This window comes from Propithecus coquereli, unplaced genomic scaffold (assembly GCF_000956105.1).
Source record: "Propithecus coquereli isolate 6110/MARCELLA unplaced genomic scaffold, Pcoq_1.0 Scaffold10, whole genome shotgun sequence".
Classification (NCBI taxonomy): domain Eukaryota; kingdom Metazoa; phylum Chordata; class Mammalia; order Primates; family Indriidae; genus Propithecus; species Propithecus coquereli.
The window spans coordinates 4438868-4457453 of record NW_012133858.1 but is presented as its reverse complement, the minus strand read 5'-3'; the positions used below and the strand labels follow the sequence as shown (position 1 = coordinate 4457453).

At 49.9% G+C, this 18586-nt stretch overlaps 1 protein-coding gene across 1 annotated transcript in view; it reads right to left on the bottom strand.

The window, feature by feature from the left end:
• Window positions 1-18586, bottom strand: part of PDIA5 (protein disulfide isomerase family A, member 5) — an 87883-nt gene that overhangs the window by 26561 nt on the left and 42736 nt on the right. The window contains exons 7-10 of the mRNA XM_012641380.1: window positions 16976-17036; window positions 11851-11918; window positions 4552-4643; window positions 4389-4460 (exon numbers count right to left, since the gene is read on the bottom strand). Coding sequence (XP_012496834.1) covers window positions 4389-4460; window positions 4552-4643; window positions 11851-11918; window positions 16976-17036 — 293 coding nt within the window. The remainder of the gene's footprint in view (window positions 1-4388; window positions 4461-4551; window positions 4644-11850; window positions 11919-16975; window positions 17037-18586) is intronic.

Here is an 18586-nt window from a genome sequence, read left to right as displayed (position 1 = left end):
AATGTCTACTTTTCAAGCACTTAAAATTTTTCTTTGAATTATGTGAATGTAATTGATTCAAAAATTAAAATAAAAATGAAAAAAACCCCAGCAAGAACATAAACACGGGATGGAGAAGCTGGGGCTTAGCAGGAGTACAAGCAAATGATAAAGCCAGAAAAACTACCAGTTAAACACAGAGGAGAATACGTTCTAAAGCTGCTAAAATAATAATTCAGAAGTTTTTTTTTTAAAGTATGAACCCACAGGAGCAAAAAGAACAATAAAGACAAAGCAGAAAGGAGACAAAGAGGTCAGCGCAATTTTAGAAGCTAGAAAACTGACTTGGCGAAACAGGGGGCAGACACCCAAGGTGCCGGGCAGGGCGAGCGGGGCGGGGGCCCAGGAGCCGTGCTCGCACGCCAAGACTGAGGCTCTGAAAGACCCGGTCGCCACTCCTGGAGCAGGCCCGCAGCCCGTGGCTCCAAACAGGCGCTTTAGTTGAAAACCGGAGCAGTCGGACCCTCAGACCTGGGAGGCACCCCCCACCACCCAGGAGACAACTGGAAGTTTCCTTTCTGGAGAGGACTGAGGGCTGGGTGGTGGGGACGGATGCACTAGAAAGAGAAAGACTGAGTGGGAGTCCGAGCCCCAGACACTGTGTGACACTTTTTACTGTCTGCTCCCCAGATGGTGAGCTCCTTGAAGCTCTCTCTCATCTCTTTACCTCTTGCACCTAACACACAGCAGGCATCCAACAAATCCTTGCTGAAAAAATGACAATGAGAGAAAAATGGTCAAAAGAACTGGAGGTGTTTAACTCGGAGAGAAGACATAGGAGAACACAGTGGCTATCTTCAAATGTTTCAGACTGTATCAAGGAGAGAAACGAAGATTTCTTTTCTATGGCCCTGAAGAGAAGAACCAACACTCACAAGTGGAAGCTCCAGAGAAAGAAACTTCATCTCAACGTAAGTAAGAATGTTCTGTCTACAGCAGGCGAGAGGGAAAGAGCCGAATTGGGAGTCAAAGTCTGAGTCCTGCTTCCTCCACTTCTCCACTCTGGAGCCCAGGCGATCAGACTTGACTTCAGACATCTACGAGACAGTGTGTCTGTAGCCCTTTCTTTATCTAGGCAGATAATGGATGTTAGATACTTTGTACATTTATAAAGTACTACCCAAATGTTCCTGCATGTCACTCATAACCTTGCCATAAGAATCACTCAAACATGAACAGGCAACCTCAAAATGAGTCAAATGGGACTGAGGAAATGCCAGTGTTTAAAGAACTGCTGGGGCAGTTTGATAACTTTACTTCCCTGCCAATCCTGAGCCTGACTTCACGTGCCCTGCTGTCTGGAGACAGCAGCTGTCCCAGGCTCCCTAGGACTGGGAGGGTCACACAATCCAATCCTAATCTGAGGGAGGAGCATGTGCCATTGATGAAAAGATGTGACTCTAAGCATCGCGAGTCAAGGAAACTTGGTGTGTGTTAATGCTTCTGGTTAGTATCAAACTACACAGGAAGAAATAGGTGGGCCAAATGCACTGCTGCTTATACACCCCTCTACCTGCCTGCTGAGCCCAACTCAGTGGTGTGAGAGCTGCGAGGGGTGGATGAGAAACGCGGCCATTAGTGGCGCGATCACCACGAGCAACGCATCTACTCCAGAGCCCTCCCACACGCAGACAGCAGGGACTGGCTTCCTGCTCCCCTCACCCTGCGCCACCCTCCCCAGCCCACCCACCAGAGTCGCTCGCTGGAGGGTGGGATGTACATTCTTCTCTCCTGGGCGTCTGAGCATCAGCCAAGCTGGGTTCGCCCTCCCCCTTCTACACTTGGCTGCACAGAGCCCTGAGCAGCTCAGGGCCAACGGAGGGGCTCAGGGAAGCAGGAAAGGTGAGGTCACTGCCGCCCACCAGGATTCTGGGGAAAACTGGTAAAGGCTTAAAATACATGGGACATCGAAAAACCACACATAGATCTGGATATGTGTAGGGTGAAAATCTGGAAGGAAATTCACCAAAATATCACAATATGGGTAATAGGGAGGGGTGAGGACTCTTCTTTTTAACTACATGTTTAAGTTTTTCTATAATAAACATATCTTACTTGAATATCTCTACAGTCAGAAAAGATTTTTAAAAATTAAGCCAGTTGGTAGCAGAGCGACATTTCTAGCGGTCCTTCAGGAGGTCACTTCCCTGCCCTGCCCCGCTGGGGGAGGAGGCTGCAGTCACGCCTTGGGAGGAGCAGCCTCCCCCACCCTGCCCCATGCAGCCCTGACACAGAGTGCTTGCAGGGAGTTGGGAGAGAGGCTGCAGGGAGACCCAGATCTCTCCCCCTCCTTCCTGGCACATACCCATCACCCTGGAGACTACAGATGAACCACACGCTGTTAACGAGGGTTCCTTCCCGTAGGTAAGGGGTGGAGAGAGGGGCTGGAGGTGGGAACCAGGCGCACCAGTGCAGGACAGGGACTTGGAGGCAGCCGTGGGGTGCAGGCTGGTCACTGTAGCATCTGTGGGGGAGCCGGGGTGGGGTGTGCTCAGAGAAGAGGGGTGGGAGGATAGGGTGGCAGGCTCCAGTGGGGAGACTATAACCCATCTCAGAAACACCATCGATATGCTCTTTTTCTAGGGGTTAGCAGGCAATTCTGAATACTTCTGTTAAAAAAAATAAACCTTATCCTTCCAAAAAGATATGAGGGTGTTTTGAAACCAGAAAAGGTTAGAGAAGGGGAGGGAAGCAGACAGATTTTATGCTCTGGTGGCAAATGAGATTGCTATTTGTTGAGACCTTCTCCCAAGGCAGAGTGAGATGTGTCTGGCTGGAGGAAAGGACATTTTTATTATTAAATGAAAAAGGAGAAGAGGAGAGTGCAGGCTGGGCTAAGGCAAGGAACACAGGATAATGGGGAGCGGCCTGGGGCTGGAAACAAGGTAGTCCATGGGGACAGAGATGTTAAAATGCTTCCAAGAAACAGACGGCATGATGCAAACCTGGTGCTAGCACTTGTGCTTATCTCCTGGGCCCCTGGGGGTCAGCAGAACAGAAGACTGACATTTACAACCTTTGGAAATCTAACAGTTTGCTTCTTGTGGGGGTTTTGGGTACAAAATTCACCCTCTTTCCCATTCTGAAAAGACACACTTTCAATCTCCATGTCTTTGGATAACTAATTCTTTAACCCTGGGGCTTGCACACCATGTCCCTGAGGTAAGGAATCCATAAACATCCACTGGACAGCGGGGGTGTGGGGTGGGGAGGCTGAGCTGGGCTGTGCGGGCTGCTGGGGGCGGGGTCAGCGGGGACTGTCTCAGCCCTGCTACTGGGTCTCAGCTGCATGGCCCTCCTCACTGCACCTCAGTGACCTCGTCCATCAAGTAAGGAGAACAGTAATATCTTCCTTACAGCGCTGCTGGGAGGATTAAACGAGAATCCACGTAAAGTGCTTAGAACAGTGTCAGCCACAAAGTAGAGCCCCAAAAGTGTTAGCTGTTGTTATTCCAAGACCTATGTGCAAATATCCACAAACCAGTAATGGCTGGTAAGTACCAAACTCGCAACACACAGAGGGCAGGGCGAGCAGTATGCCGGGAGGCCTGGAGAGGCTTCCAGAAGGGGACAGACACTGCAAGCCTGTCGTGAGAACACCAGTAAGGCTTATTAGACAGGTGGAAACGGTGATGGGGTGGACATGCAGGACAAAGCAGGCGCCAGGTGGGGGCCTCAGGTGAGGTTTGGCGTTATGGGATCTAATCACATTATAAAACGGGGATCACAGGTTGCTGTGAAGCAGCATCCGTCAGGGGTGGGAGGAAAGGAGTGAATGGTGCAGCACTTTGCAAATCTAAGCCATCAGAATATTTCTTAGTAGCTTCATAGCACCTAATGCACCGTTGTGTTTGAAATAAGTGTTCAATTGACAATCCCATTTTCAAAGAGACCTGCAGTGGAACCTCTCTCAAACCTAATCTGCTGAGTGAGAAAAACCTCCATCCATCAGATAAATACTGGGGGTGGGGGGGGGGGATACTTGATTTGAAAAGTGTTCAGAAAGCCCCTGACTATTCCAGGAGAGCTGACAGGCGTGGCTCCTCCACAGCTCCAGGCTGCGGAGATGGGAGGTAGGGGAGACATTCCCCACCCAGCACACCAGTCAGGGTCCGATCATCAGGCCAGAGTCACACCCAGTCCTCACGACTGCTGCAACCTAAACTCAGATCCCCATCCCGACCCAGACTCTACCCAGAAACAGCTGTGCAGGCAGCGCAGCGAGTCTCTCTCCCTTCTTCCTTCTCCTCCCCAGCCCCCAGCCAGAGCCCTGCACCAGGGGCCACCCTTGGCCCAGTGGATGCCCCTCCCTCTGAGCACACACCCGCTGCCGCCAGCGCCCGACTTACTTCTTCAGCCACTCCACAATGTCCTCAGCTGTGGACCCATAGTTGTCATACTGGAACAGGAACCGGCCTTTCCTGTGAAACGTGGAGAAGCAACGTGGGCTCAGCCGGGGATACAAATGCCACCAGGGAGGGAAACAGCTTTAAAAGGGAGGCGGGGGCTTACTCAAAGTAGCAGATGGTAGGGTAGCCGCGCACGTTGTACTCCTCCCTGATGTTTTCAAATTCAGAGGGATAGACGTTCATCCCGGCCAGCACCTGGAAGAGGCAAACAGACACCGTTGTCTTATCCATGTGCTCTCTGTCCAGCTGTCCCACCAGAAAGACATATGGGACAAAGCCCCGCAGACTGAGGCGCACCCGGCCACAGGGAAGCAAGGCCAGCAGAGCCAGCCAGGGGTCGTGATAAAGAGCTCTGGAGAAGTCCGGCAGCTGGCTCCGTGCTGTGCTCCATACACCTGCCCGCTTCTGCCTGCCTGCAGTAAGAACCATCCGGAGCAGAACCACAGTTCTGAGGGTTGAGGAAGAAACCTGGCCTTGCTACCAAGTTCAAACGGGTCTTAGAGAGGGATCACTGCCACCCCAAAACACACTAATATATTATGCCTTTTTCTCTGCTCACATCAACTGAGGGTATACTTTTCTCCTAAGTTACAGAAATAAGCAGCTTTTGTACACCACTTAGGCTCTGCACGATGTCCTTGGACACTTCCCTAGGTGCCTCACGGCCTGGCTGCAGTCTGCCTGCCTAGGCTTGATGTGTGATGTTCTCAGACCTTACAGCTCCTGTGTGACCAAGGAGACTGTGGTCTCCTTGAGAGCATGAGAAAGAGGCGCCGTGACTCCTGCTGAACTCTCCTCCCTCCAGACCCAGCTCTGCCTCCCCAGCTCTTTCCCCTGTCTGTGACCATCACCTCAGAATTCTAACCAGGTTGTGGTTCCAGGGGTTCACATATCCACAACCCAAGTCGGAAAGGAGAATTTCAGTGGCTGTGTCACTGATGACATGGCTAAATACTAAGAATGACCCAAACAAAGAACCCCCAAGACTGCTCGCTTCCTGAAGCAGGGACCTTCCTCGCCAGGGCTGGGGCCGGAGCCAGGAAAGAGGACTTTGAATCTGCTCTCACAAGAGAGCAGCTAGAATGGCCACACATGGGAGGGCTGTTCCACAAAGCAGGGTGGCACAGAAGTAAGAGGAAAGGAAGTTCAAAACAGCCAGCAGCAATTACAGGAGAGAGAGGAAATCCAGCTGAGTTTTACTGAACAATACATAAGGACACACAGTAAGAGAAAAATGAAAATAGTGGTTTCAGTGGACAATAAACGTGATTCGGAAGACTGCTTCCACCTGTGACTCACATGACCCTGGGCAAGTCACTCCCCTTCACTGAGGTTCCTTGTAGGGAAGGTGTGGTCATGGGATTATTACAGAGCTCTGAAGACACGTGAATGAGGTGACCCATGTCAGAGGTGTCAGCACAAGACCAGTGCTCAGTAACTGTCACGTTTCTTATTTCCTACCAGATCTTCCTGGTGATGACAGCTGCCAGTGCCTCTGGCTTCTCTAACCCCAGAGCATCTGAATATGTCTTTACAATTTTTTGTTTGTTTCTTTTTCTTTTTTGAGATAGAATCTCTCTCTGTCACCCAGGCTAGAGTGCAGTGGCATCATCATAGCTCACTGCAACCTCAAACTCCTGGGCTTAAGCGATCCTCCTGCCTCAGCCTCCCGAGTAGTTGGGACTATAGGCACGTGCCACATCGTCCAGCTACTTTTTCTATTTTTAGTAGACAGGGTCTCGCTCTTGCTCAGGCTGGTCTCGAACTCCTGACCTCAAGTGATCCTCCTGCCTCGGCCTCAAAGATGCTAGGATTACAGACGTGAGCCCCCACGCCTGGCCTTTCCAACTGTTTTAAGTATCTAGCACAATGCCTGGCATACAGCAGGCACACAATAAATGCTTATTAAGTCACCAATTTTTTTTCAGTCCATTTTAGAATGCTACAAATAATACAGGGAGAATAAACCTGAAATAGAACTTACTAGAAGCCCTGGAACCCTCTCAAAGCCATTCTGCTCATTTCCCAGACTGATTCAGCTGCCTGTTCCAGTAATATTTGTCTGCTTTAAAGTTCTTTTTTCTGTCTAATTGATCTCCTCCGTGTCAGTGCACATTCACCACAAGATTAATCTTACACATCCTCCTCTTCATTACATCACTTCCCCGCACAAAACCTTTCAATTCCATTGAACACAGGCTAAAATCCAACTCCATACTCAAAGCCCATATGGTCCCTATCTCATTTTTTAATCCTTCTTTCTTACAAAACTCTTAATTGTACACCTGCTAGGGTCTAGATGTTTTATTCTCCCAGAAATGAGACAGTTTGAGATTTCTGCACAGGAAGGAAGTTGGACCGTCTGCCTTCTCAGGCACCTCGCCGAGTGCAGCAGCAACAGTGCACAGTGGCTAGAAGCACTGGGTTTGCGTCCTGGCTCCCCACTTAAGTAGATGCATTTCCTTGAACAAGTCACAGTTGCTTCTCTGTATCTCAGTTTCCTCATCTGCAGTCACCTCATGTAGCTATTGTGAAGATTAAATGAGATAATACAAGTATCTACAGCACTCAAAATTATTAGCTGTTTTTATTACTACTTCTAAGAGGCTCTCTAATTCTGCCCACGTTTCCAGAATACTCACTGTTCTTTCCTGGCCCCCACTTTGCACCTTCCTGTCCTCTCGCTGAGGATGTCCATTCCCCACCTCTTGGCTACCACCAGAGACTCATCCATCCTTTAAGGCAAATCAAATCTCACCTCCCTGGGCAGCCTTTCCAAACCCCCTTTGCTTGGGGTGAACTCTCAATTCTTCGAGTTTGTATAGTACTTTTACGCCACTTTGGAGGTATCTATTAGTTAATGAGACACATATTTTTTGAACAACTATGTACAAACACTTTTTGGAGTTAGAGTTTATGAAGCCAAATGAGGTGAAACACCTGGTCTCAATGTACGGAGAAGATAAGGCCACAATCCCTCCCTGAACACGTGTGCAGCCCTGCTGTGGGAAAGATCACGGAAGTTTCACGGGGTGGGCGGCATGTGAGCTAGTGCTCAAAGGAGGTTAAGACTTCAACAGACATCCCAGGAGGGGAAATGGAGGCAAGGCAAAGCCAGATGTGGCCCAAGAAATGGACTGCAGGATATACAGAAAGGGTAAGAAGTAAGAGAGCAGACTGGGCCAGGTAGTGGGGGCACTCTGGAAAAAGCTTTAAACGTCTAAGAAATCCTGAACTTCATTCAGGAAGTGAAGGGAGCTCTTGAGGGTTTCTAAGTAAGGAAGTAACTACCACCCAGCTGCATTTTTTGAAGCAGAAAGGAGGAGCTCTAAGGGGAAAGCTGTGGGTCAGCAGCCTTTGGCCAACCACCTAGTGTGGCTCCCCAGGTGCTGGCAGGGAGAGGTCAGAGGGGGCATGAGGAAGAGACCCATGACAATGCCCCAGCAAAGGGGCGAGGGTGGAGAGCCCAGGTACTTGGGAAGGTCTTGAAGGAAAGCTGGCTGTCTGCCAGAGGGAAAGACAATGACTTTTACCTTAGACATCCTGCATTTGGGACACAGGGAAAAATCCAGACTGAGATATGAAACAAGCCACCTGACACATGCTACTGGCACTTTGGGGGAAGACCCGGGCTCCACAGAGGGACAGACCATAATGAGACAAGCCCTTGCTCCCATGTGTTAGTAAGGAAGAAAGCAGAACCTTGGGAGCACCCCCATTAAGTGATCAGGAGGAACACGGGGCAGCTACGGGGGTCACTCATCTGTATCCATGAGGTGCTCTGCAGGTTACAGCCCATTTGCTCCTCACGATGACCCAGCGAGGTGGGCAGGGTTGGCACCATATCTCCATCTTACAGACAGAAACGTGGGCTCCACGCCTAGGGAGCTTACCCAAGGTCTCCAAGCCAGTTAGCGACAGGCAGCACCAGAGCCTGGTCTGTACAAATTTGTCCCATTGATGGTTCCATTTCATGGTGTTTACACCCAGACTGGCCCATCATGGCCAAGGTCAACAAAGGACGGGGCAAAGCTCAAAAGGCTGGGAAGAGGAGGCAGACGGGACAGGCTTGTTCCGTAGCAGCTCTGGGACAGGGAGCAGCATGGCTGCTGCTGAGGAAGTCAATTAGCAGAAGTAGATGGGACAGACCCCAATGATTCACCAGATGCCAATGACAGCAAAACACGGACAGAATTGAGTCTGGAAAACGGTAAAGGCTGCACATCCTGACCTGGCCTGGCTTCCTTCTCAAAGACATCATTGGGTTGGACACGTCCCAAGAAATTTGTAGAGAGGGAAGATTTCTGACCCTTGCCACAGACAGAGCCAGCCAAAAATGGCTCAAAAATGATGGAGACGAAGAGGGGACAGGAGGCCCTAATCCAGCTGGATTTCAGCAGTGGGGAGGGGTGAGCTTTGATTTCCGGCGAGTAGCAGCCTATCTGTTAGTCCTGTCTCTTCTCTGTGTATGAAGATAGAAAGCAATAGACACCTCTAGCTGCCCAAACCCTCCAGCCCTGTCCCCAGGGTCTGGGGAGCTGCTGGCCTGGCCCCCAGAGGCCTCCTACAGTGGGTGGTGCCAGTGTTGGCCAGCGTCCTTCCCCATTTATTTGGCTGGGAAAGGGTTAGAACTTTTCGAAAGGTGCTTTTCTAAGAAACTAAGGGGAAAACAGAATTTAAAAAACCTCAATCAAGAAAATACACAAGCAAGGAAACATGAATTCACACAACCCAGATGCCTTAGACTGAGGTAACTAACACCTGGCCAGAGCTGGACTTGCCCAGATTCACAGACAACCCCCCTGACTTTTCTGTAATGTTGTCAAGGGAACTGGAAGGTATATCTTTTATATTTCTAGACCTGGGCCCAGGCAGGAGAAGCAGGTGTTCTTAACACAAGTGATCTTTAGGGTTAACCCTGTAAAAGAGCCTGGTATGAGCCCAGGGCCAAGGGGGAAGGTCCCCAGCCCACGAATGTCCTTCCCACTGTGTCTCTGTCCTTAATAACTAATGCTCTGAATTCCTTTAAAGGAGGGGAATGTCACTTAATAGAAATATAGAGCTTAAAATAAAGCACACCCAGGAGTGATGAGCCACACACTTATTTACATTCATCAGCATGTACTGGGTACCCGCGATTAGCTGGCCTGGCCCTGTGCTATGTGCTGAAGAAACAGACATGAATTGAACACAGCTTCTGCACCCAAGAAGCTCACATATAATCAGTATCAAACGGTGAACAAAGTGATCTGGAACAAAAGCAAAGAAGGACAGACCTGGCTTTGCATGGCAGGGACAAGCTCTGTGGCAGCATGGGAGGGGATTGGAGGAATAGTGAGTTTGTCTGGCCATGGATGCGGCATAGGCTGAGAACGGTCCATGATAACACACCCAACTGACATCAAGTCCTCTTCTGCTTCACCGGGGCCGGCCAGGATAATTCGTGATCCGACTGGGGGCTGGAGCTATTTACCTTCCACAGCACCACAGAGACTGGAAGTTGAGCTGAGCAGTTTTGTAAGAGTATGCGGGTGCAGGCAGGGAGAATACTGTGAGTAATTAAGTCTTTTCTCCAGGCTAAATAATCTTAAAATACGTTATCTATTGAGGCCCCAAAAATGTGAAGTGAAACTTCCCTAGAGTGATGTATGTGTGCCCCAAGGCCAAAAATCTCCAGGCAAGTTACTAAAAATTCATTAGTGAGAAACAAGCAGGACGTTGGTGTCCCCCAGAATGAGGTCAAAAGAGAAAGACTTGGTTCTTTGCAACCCAATCTTGCAGCTGGTTAGCAGGTCCTTCTCCATGTCCAGGTGCTGCCACTTAAACTTTTTAAGTTGACTTTGAGCTAATCACCACTTAATTTGATCCCTAAATATCAGGATGCAGTTTCAAGATCTCAGATCTCCCTTTATGGGACTCTGGCCAGCCCCACTGAGATGGCCCCTCCCAATAACCTTTCATGAAAGGTATATGGATTTTTCCATGCTCCCTAGAGGAGCCAGCAGCTCTTTCCTGTTGCCACCAAAACAAAACACTTCTGCTACTCAGGGTGAGTGCAAAAATGGACAAACAGATCCACAAGAATTAACTCAGGATCTCAAAGAGATATTTGCACACGCATATCTATTGCACAATACTCACAGTGGCCGAGAGCTGGAAGCAACCCACTCAGCAGATGAATGGATAAAGAAAATGTGGCATATATTAATACATACAGGGGAATATTATTCAGCCTTTAAAAAGATGGAAATCCTGTGACATGCTACAGCACAGATGAACCTTGATGATATGATGCTAAGCAAAATAAGCCAGTCACGAAAGGGCAAATATTACATGATTCCACTCATAAGAAGGATCCAAAATAGTGAGAATCATAGAAACAGAAAGCAGAAAGTTGTTCACCATGGCAGGGGTGGAGTGAGGAGGGAGAATTAGTGTTTAGTGGGTATAGAATTTCAATTTTGCAAGAAGAAAAAGTTCTAGAGATTGGTTGCACAACATTGTAAATATTATAATACGTTGTACATTTAAAAATGATTGAAATGGTCAGTGTAATGGTATGTGGTTTTTAGCACAATAAAAAAAATATGGACAGACATATAGCACAAAAGAAAGAAGTCTGGCAGGGTGAAGGAACACAAAGTGACCAGGGAGCATTCAGTGTCTGATCCTCAGCCCCTCTGGGTGACATCTGACACACCATTCTCTCCTCTCACTCCTGGATGCCCCAGGCTTCCTCTTACCTCTCTGTTCCATCCAATTGCTCCTACTTCTCTGTATGCCAGGTTCCTCCTCCTCTTCCTGTCCCCTAAAGTTGGCCCTCCCTAAGCCACACTTGTCTCTGCTCTGTCTACCTCCACTCCCCTGAACGCCTTGGAGAATGCCTGCCTTCTCGGCCCTCCTGCTCCCCATCTGGACTTGCCCTTTTCTTCCCAGCCCACAGGAACCACAAGCCCGGGAAGCCAGGACAAGACATGGCTTTGTGAGCCTGCTGAGTGATTCTGGTCCAACTCTGGTGTCACTGTACTCTCTTCTTTGCCACTAGGCTCCCTAGCAACTGCCTCAGCCCACTTTGGAGCCCAGTTCCAATAACCCCAAACCCCTGATGTTCTGCCCTTGGTTCCTGGCCTCCCAGCAATGCCACGTGTGTGTCTTTGCTGGTTTCCTGACTATTTTATCACCAACCTTCGAAAAGTGCCAAACTCTCCTGGTCCCAGCAACTCGGGGGCGTTCTCAACTTTCACAAGCCCCATGTGAGGCTTCATTTCAGCAGCAGCAGGGGCAGCAGGACCAGTCACCCTCACCATTTCAAAACCTTCCCTCCCCACCCTGCCCCCAGCACCCTTCCCCCACTATGTCCGAGAGTGACCCAGCCCTGCCTGTCACGCAGTGCCTCACTTACGGAGTGGCCTCGCATCTGGGTGGCAGCCTTCTGGAAATGTGGCATCATCCTCTTGCACATGCTGCACCCTGGTCACAGGCAGGAGAAAAACCACATCAAGTTACAAGGATGGCTGTGCCCCCCCACTCTGCCCTGCCTCCTCTCTGCTGTCCTCTACCCAACAAACACTTACCCAGCCTCGAGAAGCTCAGGACTGTCCCAGACTCCGGGAACCAAAAAGGAATAGGAGGCAGAGGCCCCAGCCCCTGAAAAGCTTGCAGTCCCGATGGCATAAAAAACAAGCCTGGGAGAGCATGCAGCCACACCGTGAATGTTAGAGAACAGAGCTCGGAATAATTCAGTGCCGACAATGAGTTCACAGGAATTCAGGGAGCCCGACGGTGTCAGGACAGCGAGCCCCTACGCTCACAGCAGGGGCTGCAAATGAGCCAGGGTCAAATGCCATCGGGAAGGAAAATTTGTGACCACAAATACCATGACTTCTGGGATTTCCGTGCCTCCTTTTTCTTTCATTAACGAGGATAACTAAGCACTGACTGGGGGAGCACTGGGCCCGGACTCAGAATGTGGGCTCTGGTCTTCACTCGACTCGTCCATGGCCCTGGACAAGTCACCTCCTTTCTCTGGGCTGTTTCTTCTCCCGGCAAACGAGGGGAGTTGGACTAGACAACCTCAGATCCCTTCCAGGTCTGACAGCAGAGGATTCTGTGACAGCTTTGGCTGAGTCTCTCCCTGAGCCTTGGGGGACTAGGGACCAGGATGGCCATGTCCCAAACATCCACTACTACTTCAGAGTGACCTTAATTTAAACCCCTTCCCTTAAACCAGAGCAGGCCACGTTTCAGCACTGACCCCACAGGGCAGGAGAAGCAGCTTCCTCAGACACCAGGAATTCTGACATGCCAGGCTGTCACCCTTTCTGACAGCCGCACTGCTGCAGAACAGACTTTGAGATGCATCTCAAGGCCACAGAAACCAAATCTGCCTGGAAGATGTGTCAGGCACAGCGGGGACAGGGGCCACGCGGTGACAGGCTGATCAGCTCTAATCCATGTTTAGCCAACGCCTTGGCAAGCCGTGAGCAGAGTGATACAGATCAGAGGGCACTCTGGCCCACTGGGAAGGACACACTGGAGAACTGGGAGGAGGCAGCTCTCCCCCTGGCCCACCCGAACCTCCCCAGCTCCAAGCCTACTGGATAAGGTGCGGATGTAGGGCATTTGACAGGAAATTCCAAAAATGCCCTGCAGCCCCCTCCCTGACATTTCTGCCTGACAGGCCAGTGGACACAGATTACACACACACACGCCCCAGCATATTAAACCTGGGCTTAGGTTCCCGCCCTTAGTCCAGGCAGGAGAGAAGGAGCTATTGCGAGGTCAGCCCACAGCACAAGGCTGTAGTATCTGCCCTCAGAAGAGGTGCCTCTTTTTGGGACCTGCCACCGCAGTGTGAACACCACAGGTAGCAAGAAGGAAGGAAAGTGACACTTGTCAGGGGACATTGCTCCACTGCGAGGATTCACAGAGGGGGAATGGAAACGGGCAATGCTCCAGTGGGAACACACCAGGTGGATGCCACGTGGTAGGGAAAACAGGAGGCTGCTTGGTGATGGTGACACAGAGGAAGGAGCTCGGCTCCAGGAAGAATGAGACCCCATCAGCATCTCCCCTTGACCCTTGCTGGCTCTGTGACCCTGGGCAAGTGACTCGGGCTCTCTGAGCCTCAGCTTCCCTGTCTGTGGGGATGGCACCTGCCCCACAGACGAAGCCAACACCAGGAGGGTGGTCCGGGGCTGGCACTCCATGGGGGACAGCCGGTGCCTGCGGAGCCGTCTCCTCCTGGTCTGTGGTGGGGAAAACACTTCCACACAGGCAAGAGGCTGTCATTCCCCTCCCCAGGAGGGAAAATGAAGGGGGATACCTGCAGCCTCTCACCCACTCCTGGCTCAGGGACTTCAGTTTGACACCTGCTGGCCGACATTCATCAATCAGGAACGTAATTTACCGCCTGTCTGCACAGTGTGGCCTCTCCCAGGCTGCCTGTCTGCAGCCTGCAGCAACATAACCCTCCTCCCCCTAAACAGGTGATAAGTCGGCCAGGCGTTCTGGTGAAGTTACTGGGGGGAAGAGGTGGTGCAGCAGAAATAGGAAGCTACAGGCCAAGCCAGTTTCCAATTTAACTTTACCAAAAATAGAGCTGGTCCTGTGATTCCTATCTGAGCTTATCTTCCAACGGATTCCACTGGGATGCAGGGGAAGAGGTAAGACTAATTATCACTTTCAAACTCAAAAAGCCAGGGCACTCAGCCCTTTTATTTTCTCATTAATTCAGTGAACAAACATTTACAGAGTAAGCAGTAGGGCCTGGGGAGCTAGATTCCTTGTCACAACCAAAGGCTCCCACTGCCTTTGGGTCCATTTGTCCCGCATGTGACCAAAGGATCACAGAGTCCTAACAGACTTCCCAATTAGGGAACTGCTGTGTACCCCAGGAATAGGCTAAATTATGATGCCGTGAAGGCTTGATTAGGCTAATATCATAAATGCACGAGTTTGATTCATTTGAAAACACACACATAACAAAAAAACGACCCTGGGGTTCCTAGGGACTTAGCAGGCTATCCAATCGGACCCTCCGCCAAAAGTTTAACTTAACGTCTGAGTTTTCTCCTTCCTCTGCCACCACTAATGTGCTCTGTGACACCTGTGAGGTCCTAACCTCCCCTGCCCCAGCTTTATATTATGTAAATCTAATATCCATGCTCACGTGTCTGCGCGGTGAGCAGGACAGGCACACTGCCAGACAGCGTGGCGTGTGGTGGGCAGAAAGGGCACAAGTACTCAGGTGCAAAGCGCCAGTGATCCACTCTCTTAAATGATGTCATCCCACTGAGACCTGCATGGTCATGCCACGATCCTGCTCCGTGACGTGGACCGCATACTGACACACACTCCATCTTACAGCTTCATTTAACCACCGTGTTGCGTCCCAAAGGGTTCTGAGGTAAACCAAAGGAGGCCCCAGTCCTCAAGGGGCTGTGTGAGCAGGATAGTTCCTGAAGCAATTCACTGCTGGGCAGTTAATAAGATCCCTCCAAGAAGAAACAAAAGCAGTGAAACCAACTAACGAGCATTAATAAAGAGAATGAGCCAGGATTAAAGTGAATTCTGGGTAGAGCCAGATCCACAGCAAATGGGACACCAGGGCCTCATCCCATAGGCAGGCACAGCCCCTGGGGCCAGCAAGGGGCCTGGGGAGGAGGCTGGGCTGGAGGACACCCAACGATCAGAACAGGGCTGGGAGAGGCTGTTGTCATGGTGAATAAGCCACAGGCTTGAGTCAGGCAGAAGCACCAGAGCATCACAGCGGAGCATCTAGCCAGGAGTCCTGCATCCCAGGGTGCAGAGGAGAGGAGCCTTTGCTTAAAGAACTTCTTAGGGCCGGGCGTGGTGACTCACGCCTGTAATCCTAGCTCTCTGGGAGGCCGAGGCGGGCAGATTGTTTGAGCTCGGGAGTTCGAAACCAGCCTGAGCAAGAGCGAGACCTCGTCTCTACTAAAATTAGAAAAAAATTAATTGGACAACTAAAAATATATATAGAAAAAATTAGCCGGGCATGGTGGCACATGCCTGTAGTCCCAGTTACTCGGGAGGCTGAGGCAGGAGGATCGCTTGAGCCCAGGAGTTTGAGGTTGCTGTGAGCTAGGCTGACACCACAGCACTCACTCTAGCCAGGGCAACAGAGTGAGACTCTGTCTCAAAAAAAAAAAAAAAAAAAAAAAAAAGAACTTCTTAGGAAGGGGATTCGAGACCCTGGTGCCACAGCCTGCGACACCCGCCTGAGCCACACCGCCTGTACCACACACAGCCCCCTCTCTCTAGCTTCAGGCAGACACTGGCTTCTGAAGGCACGTGCAGTTCACGGAAGCACAGCTCCAAAGGCCTTGCCAGCTCGAATCCAGGGTCTTTCCGTATGTCCCTTGGGACCCATTAGATGCAGGGGTGGCCCAGACAGTGAATATTTGAAGCTTTATGGGCCATACGGTCTCTGTCACAACTACTCAACTCTGCTGGTAAAGCTCAAAACCAGCCACAGACAATGCGTAAACACACAGGCATGGCTGTGTTCCAATAAACCTTAATTTACAAAAAAAAAAAAAATTGCCAGCCTGTGGGCTGTAGTTTGCTGACCCTTTGTTAGAGAGTTACGAAGCAGTAGGAATAACCAATAATTTTTAAATAAAACAGAATAGAAAACAGTGTATGCTACATCTAGTAAATAGTAGATGGCAAGTAGTAAGGGTATAGTTTTGTGAAACTTTTGCTTCAGCTTATTTACATATTATTTATATATACTTCTAGTACTGGGTTGCAATATACAGTATTTTTAATTCTGTGAAATACTGTCAAAAAGTTTGAAAGCCACTGCTCCAATCCAGCCTCTTCTCTTACAGATGTTGAAACCCAGAGAGCTGACAGACGAGGCCAGGCTCACCTGGCTCTCTGGTAGCACGGGAAACTAGAGCCCAGGCCTTCTGGCTGTCACCTCAATGATCCTTCTGCCCTTCCCCACAGCCTCTTGCCTCACACAGGGACTAAGCCCAAATACCGGAGCCCCGTTTCTCTCTGCTCCCCCCATCCCTCCCAGCTGACACCAGCAGAGGATGCAGGAGCCAGAGCTAGAAAAGCTGCGGTCCCCAGGGGCAGGCCAGGCTCTGGACTGCGAGGAGTGACCGGGGGGGTGCAGAGTAGCGGCACCGCAGAGGGTACCCCCAGCACTGAGGCATGGAGCCGCCAGGAGGGAAAGGGGGCAGTGGGTGGGGGAAGGTGGGCAGGACTAACTAGACAGGAGACCCTCGTCACTGCGGGTGGAGCTCAGGGTGAAGTGGGCAAAAGGACGCAGATTCTGGTGGAGAAAGCAGATGGGGACAGCAGGAGGGAAGGAGCCAGATGAAAAGGCAAAGACGAAGGAAAAGGGGCACAGACAGGGAGACAGTATGAGCGACCTGATTCAGCATTCAGTGTGAGACCCGGGGCTAGTTCCCCTGTCATGACCCCCAGCCGCCCACCACCCACAGGAGACTGGGCAACTAAGTCTGCCCCAAAGGGGAAAGTTCACTCACAGGGGGCATAAAACATCATCAGGACCGGCTTCTCTTCCTTCTTCAGAAGACGCCTGAAGTCCTGAGGCACAAAAGGAGAGAACACCAGCAGGTCACACACAATCCCAGAATGAGACCTCCCATGTCCTGGTACCCGCAGCTGGGGGAGGAGGAGCGGTGAGCACTTCAGAGAGCGCACGTCTGTCTTAGGGAGGGGCGGCCATGGCGAGTCAGGTGCTGGAAGAATCTCAGGGGTGATCTCTTCTGGACCACCCTTGCATAGTACAGATGGGAAAACTGAGGCCCCAAGAGGACAAATGTCTTTGCCAAGGTCACCTGGTGAGAAGAAGTAGTCAGGACCAGGCTACTGGCTTTACTTTCAGATCTACCTGAACAGTTAAAAGATGACGAAGAGCTATTTCTGTCCCATAAGGCTGCCACACAGGTGGCCCCTTCTTCATGTGATATGTGGTTCTGTTGTGATGAGGGTGGTTGTTTCCACATACGCCCGACTTGGCCAGATGGGGATCTGCTCGCTGTGGGAAGCGTGGGGTTACCCATGCGCGATAATCTCTTGCTAATCTCTTCCCAGCTCTAGCCTCAGCACCATCATCCATCCCCAGGAGTCCACTGAGTAGACAGGGTATACGGAGCGGCCTGCCTCACCCTCCAGGAGGCTGCAAGCTAAAGGGATCATTCGTATTTGTAAAACCCTTAGAACAGTGCCTGGCACATTATGAAACAATATATAATGATTTGCTAAATAAATACAATAAAGGGAAAAAGACACATGGTCACACAGTGCTACTGTAAAGACGTAAGCATAAGTGGGTAGAGAGCCAGTGATCGATGGGAAAAGCAAATCTATCAAGGACTGCAGTGAAGCACCATGACACAGCATACTTTGATTAAAATATGCTGCTCTAACCAGTTTTCGAAGAAGAATATTAGAGGGTTTTCTCTTTTGAATGATAAGGAAAATAAGAAAATTTCAAAATGCAGCTTTCTGGCAGCAAGAAGGCATTAGGTAAATAAATAATGGCACAAGCCGCACGATGGAATACCACCACATCATTAAAAACGATGAAGAGGAATATTTAATGTCACAATAAGATGTGAATGCTATACTAAATGGGGTGGGGAGCAAATTACAAAACAGCATATAAAATGTAACGACATCTTTGTGAGCAAAAATATTTATGTTTGCATTAGATTGATAGCCTGGAAGACTACAAACACGTCAGCATTGGGTATCTCTCAGTGGAAAGGTAGGTTTGCCTTTTGCTTTTATGCTTAAGCTGTATTTCCTAAATTTTACACAATGAATGTGTATTACTTACAATTTTTCAGTTAGATAAAAAAGATTACAAATTTTTGAGGATATCTAAAATAATTTAAAATAAATTTTGGAAAAGTTTACTCTTGTTTACATAACTGGAAGGTTAAGGTGCTTGTTTTAAAACAGAGTTAGTCTACCAGGCTATAGTAACTAAAACAGCTTGGTACTGGCACAAGAATAGAGACATTGACCTCTGGCACAGGACTGAGAACCCAGAGATGAAACCATCTGCATATGGTAATCTAATCTTTGACAAAGCTGACAAAAACATACACTGGGGAAAAGAATCTCTT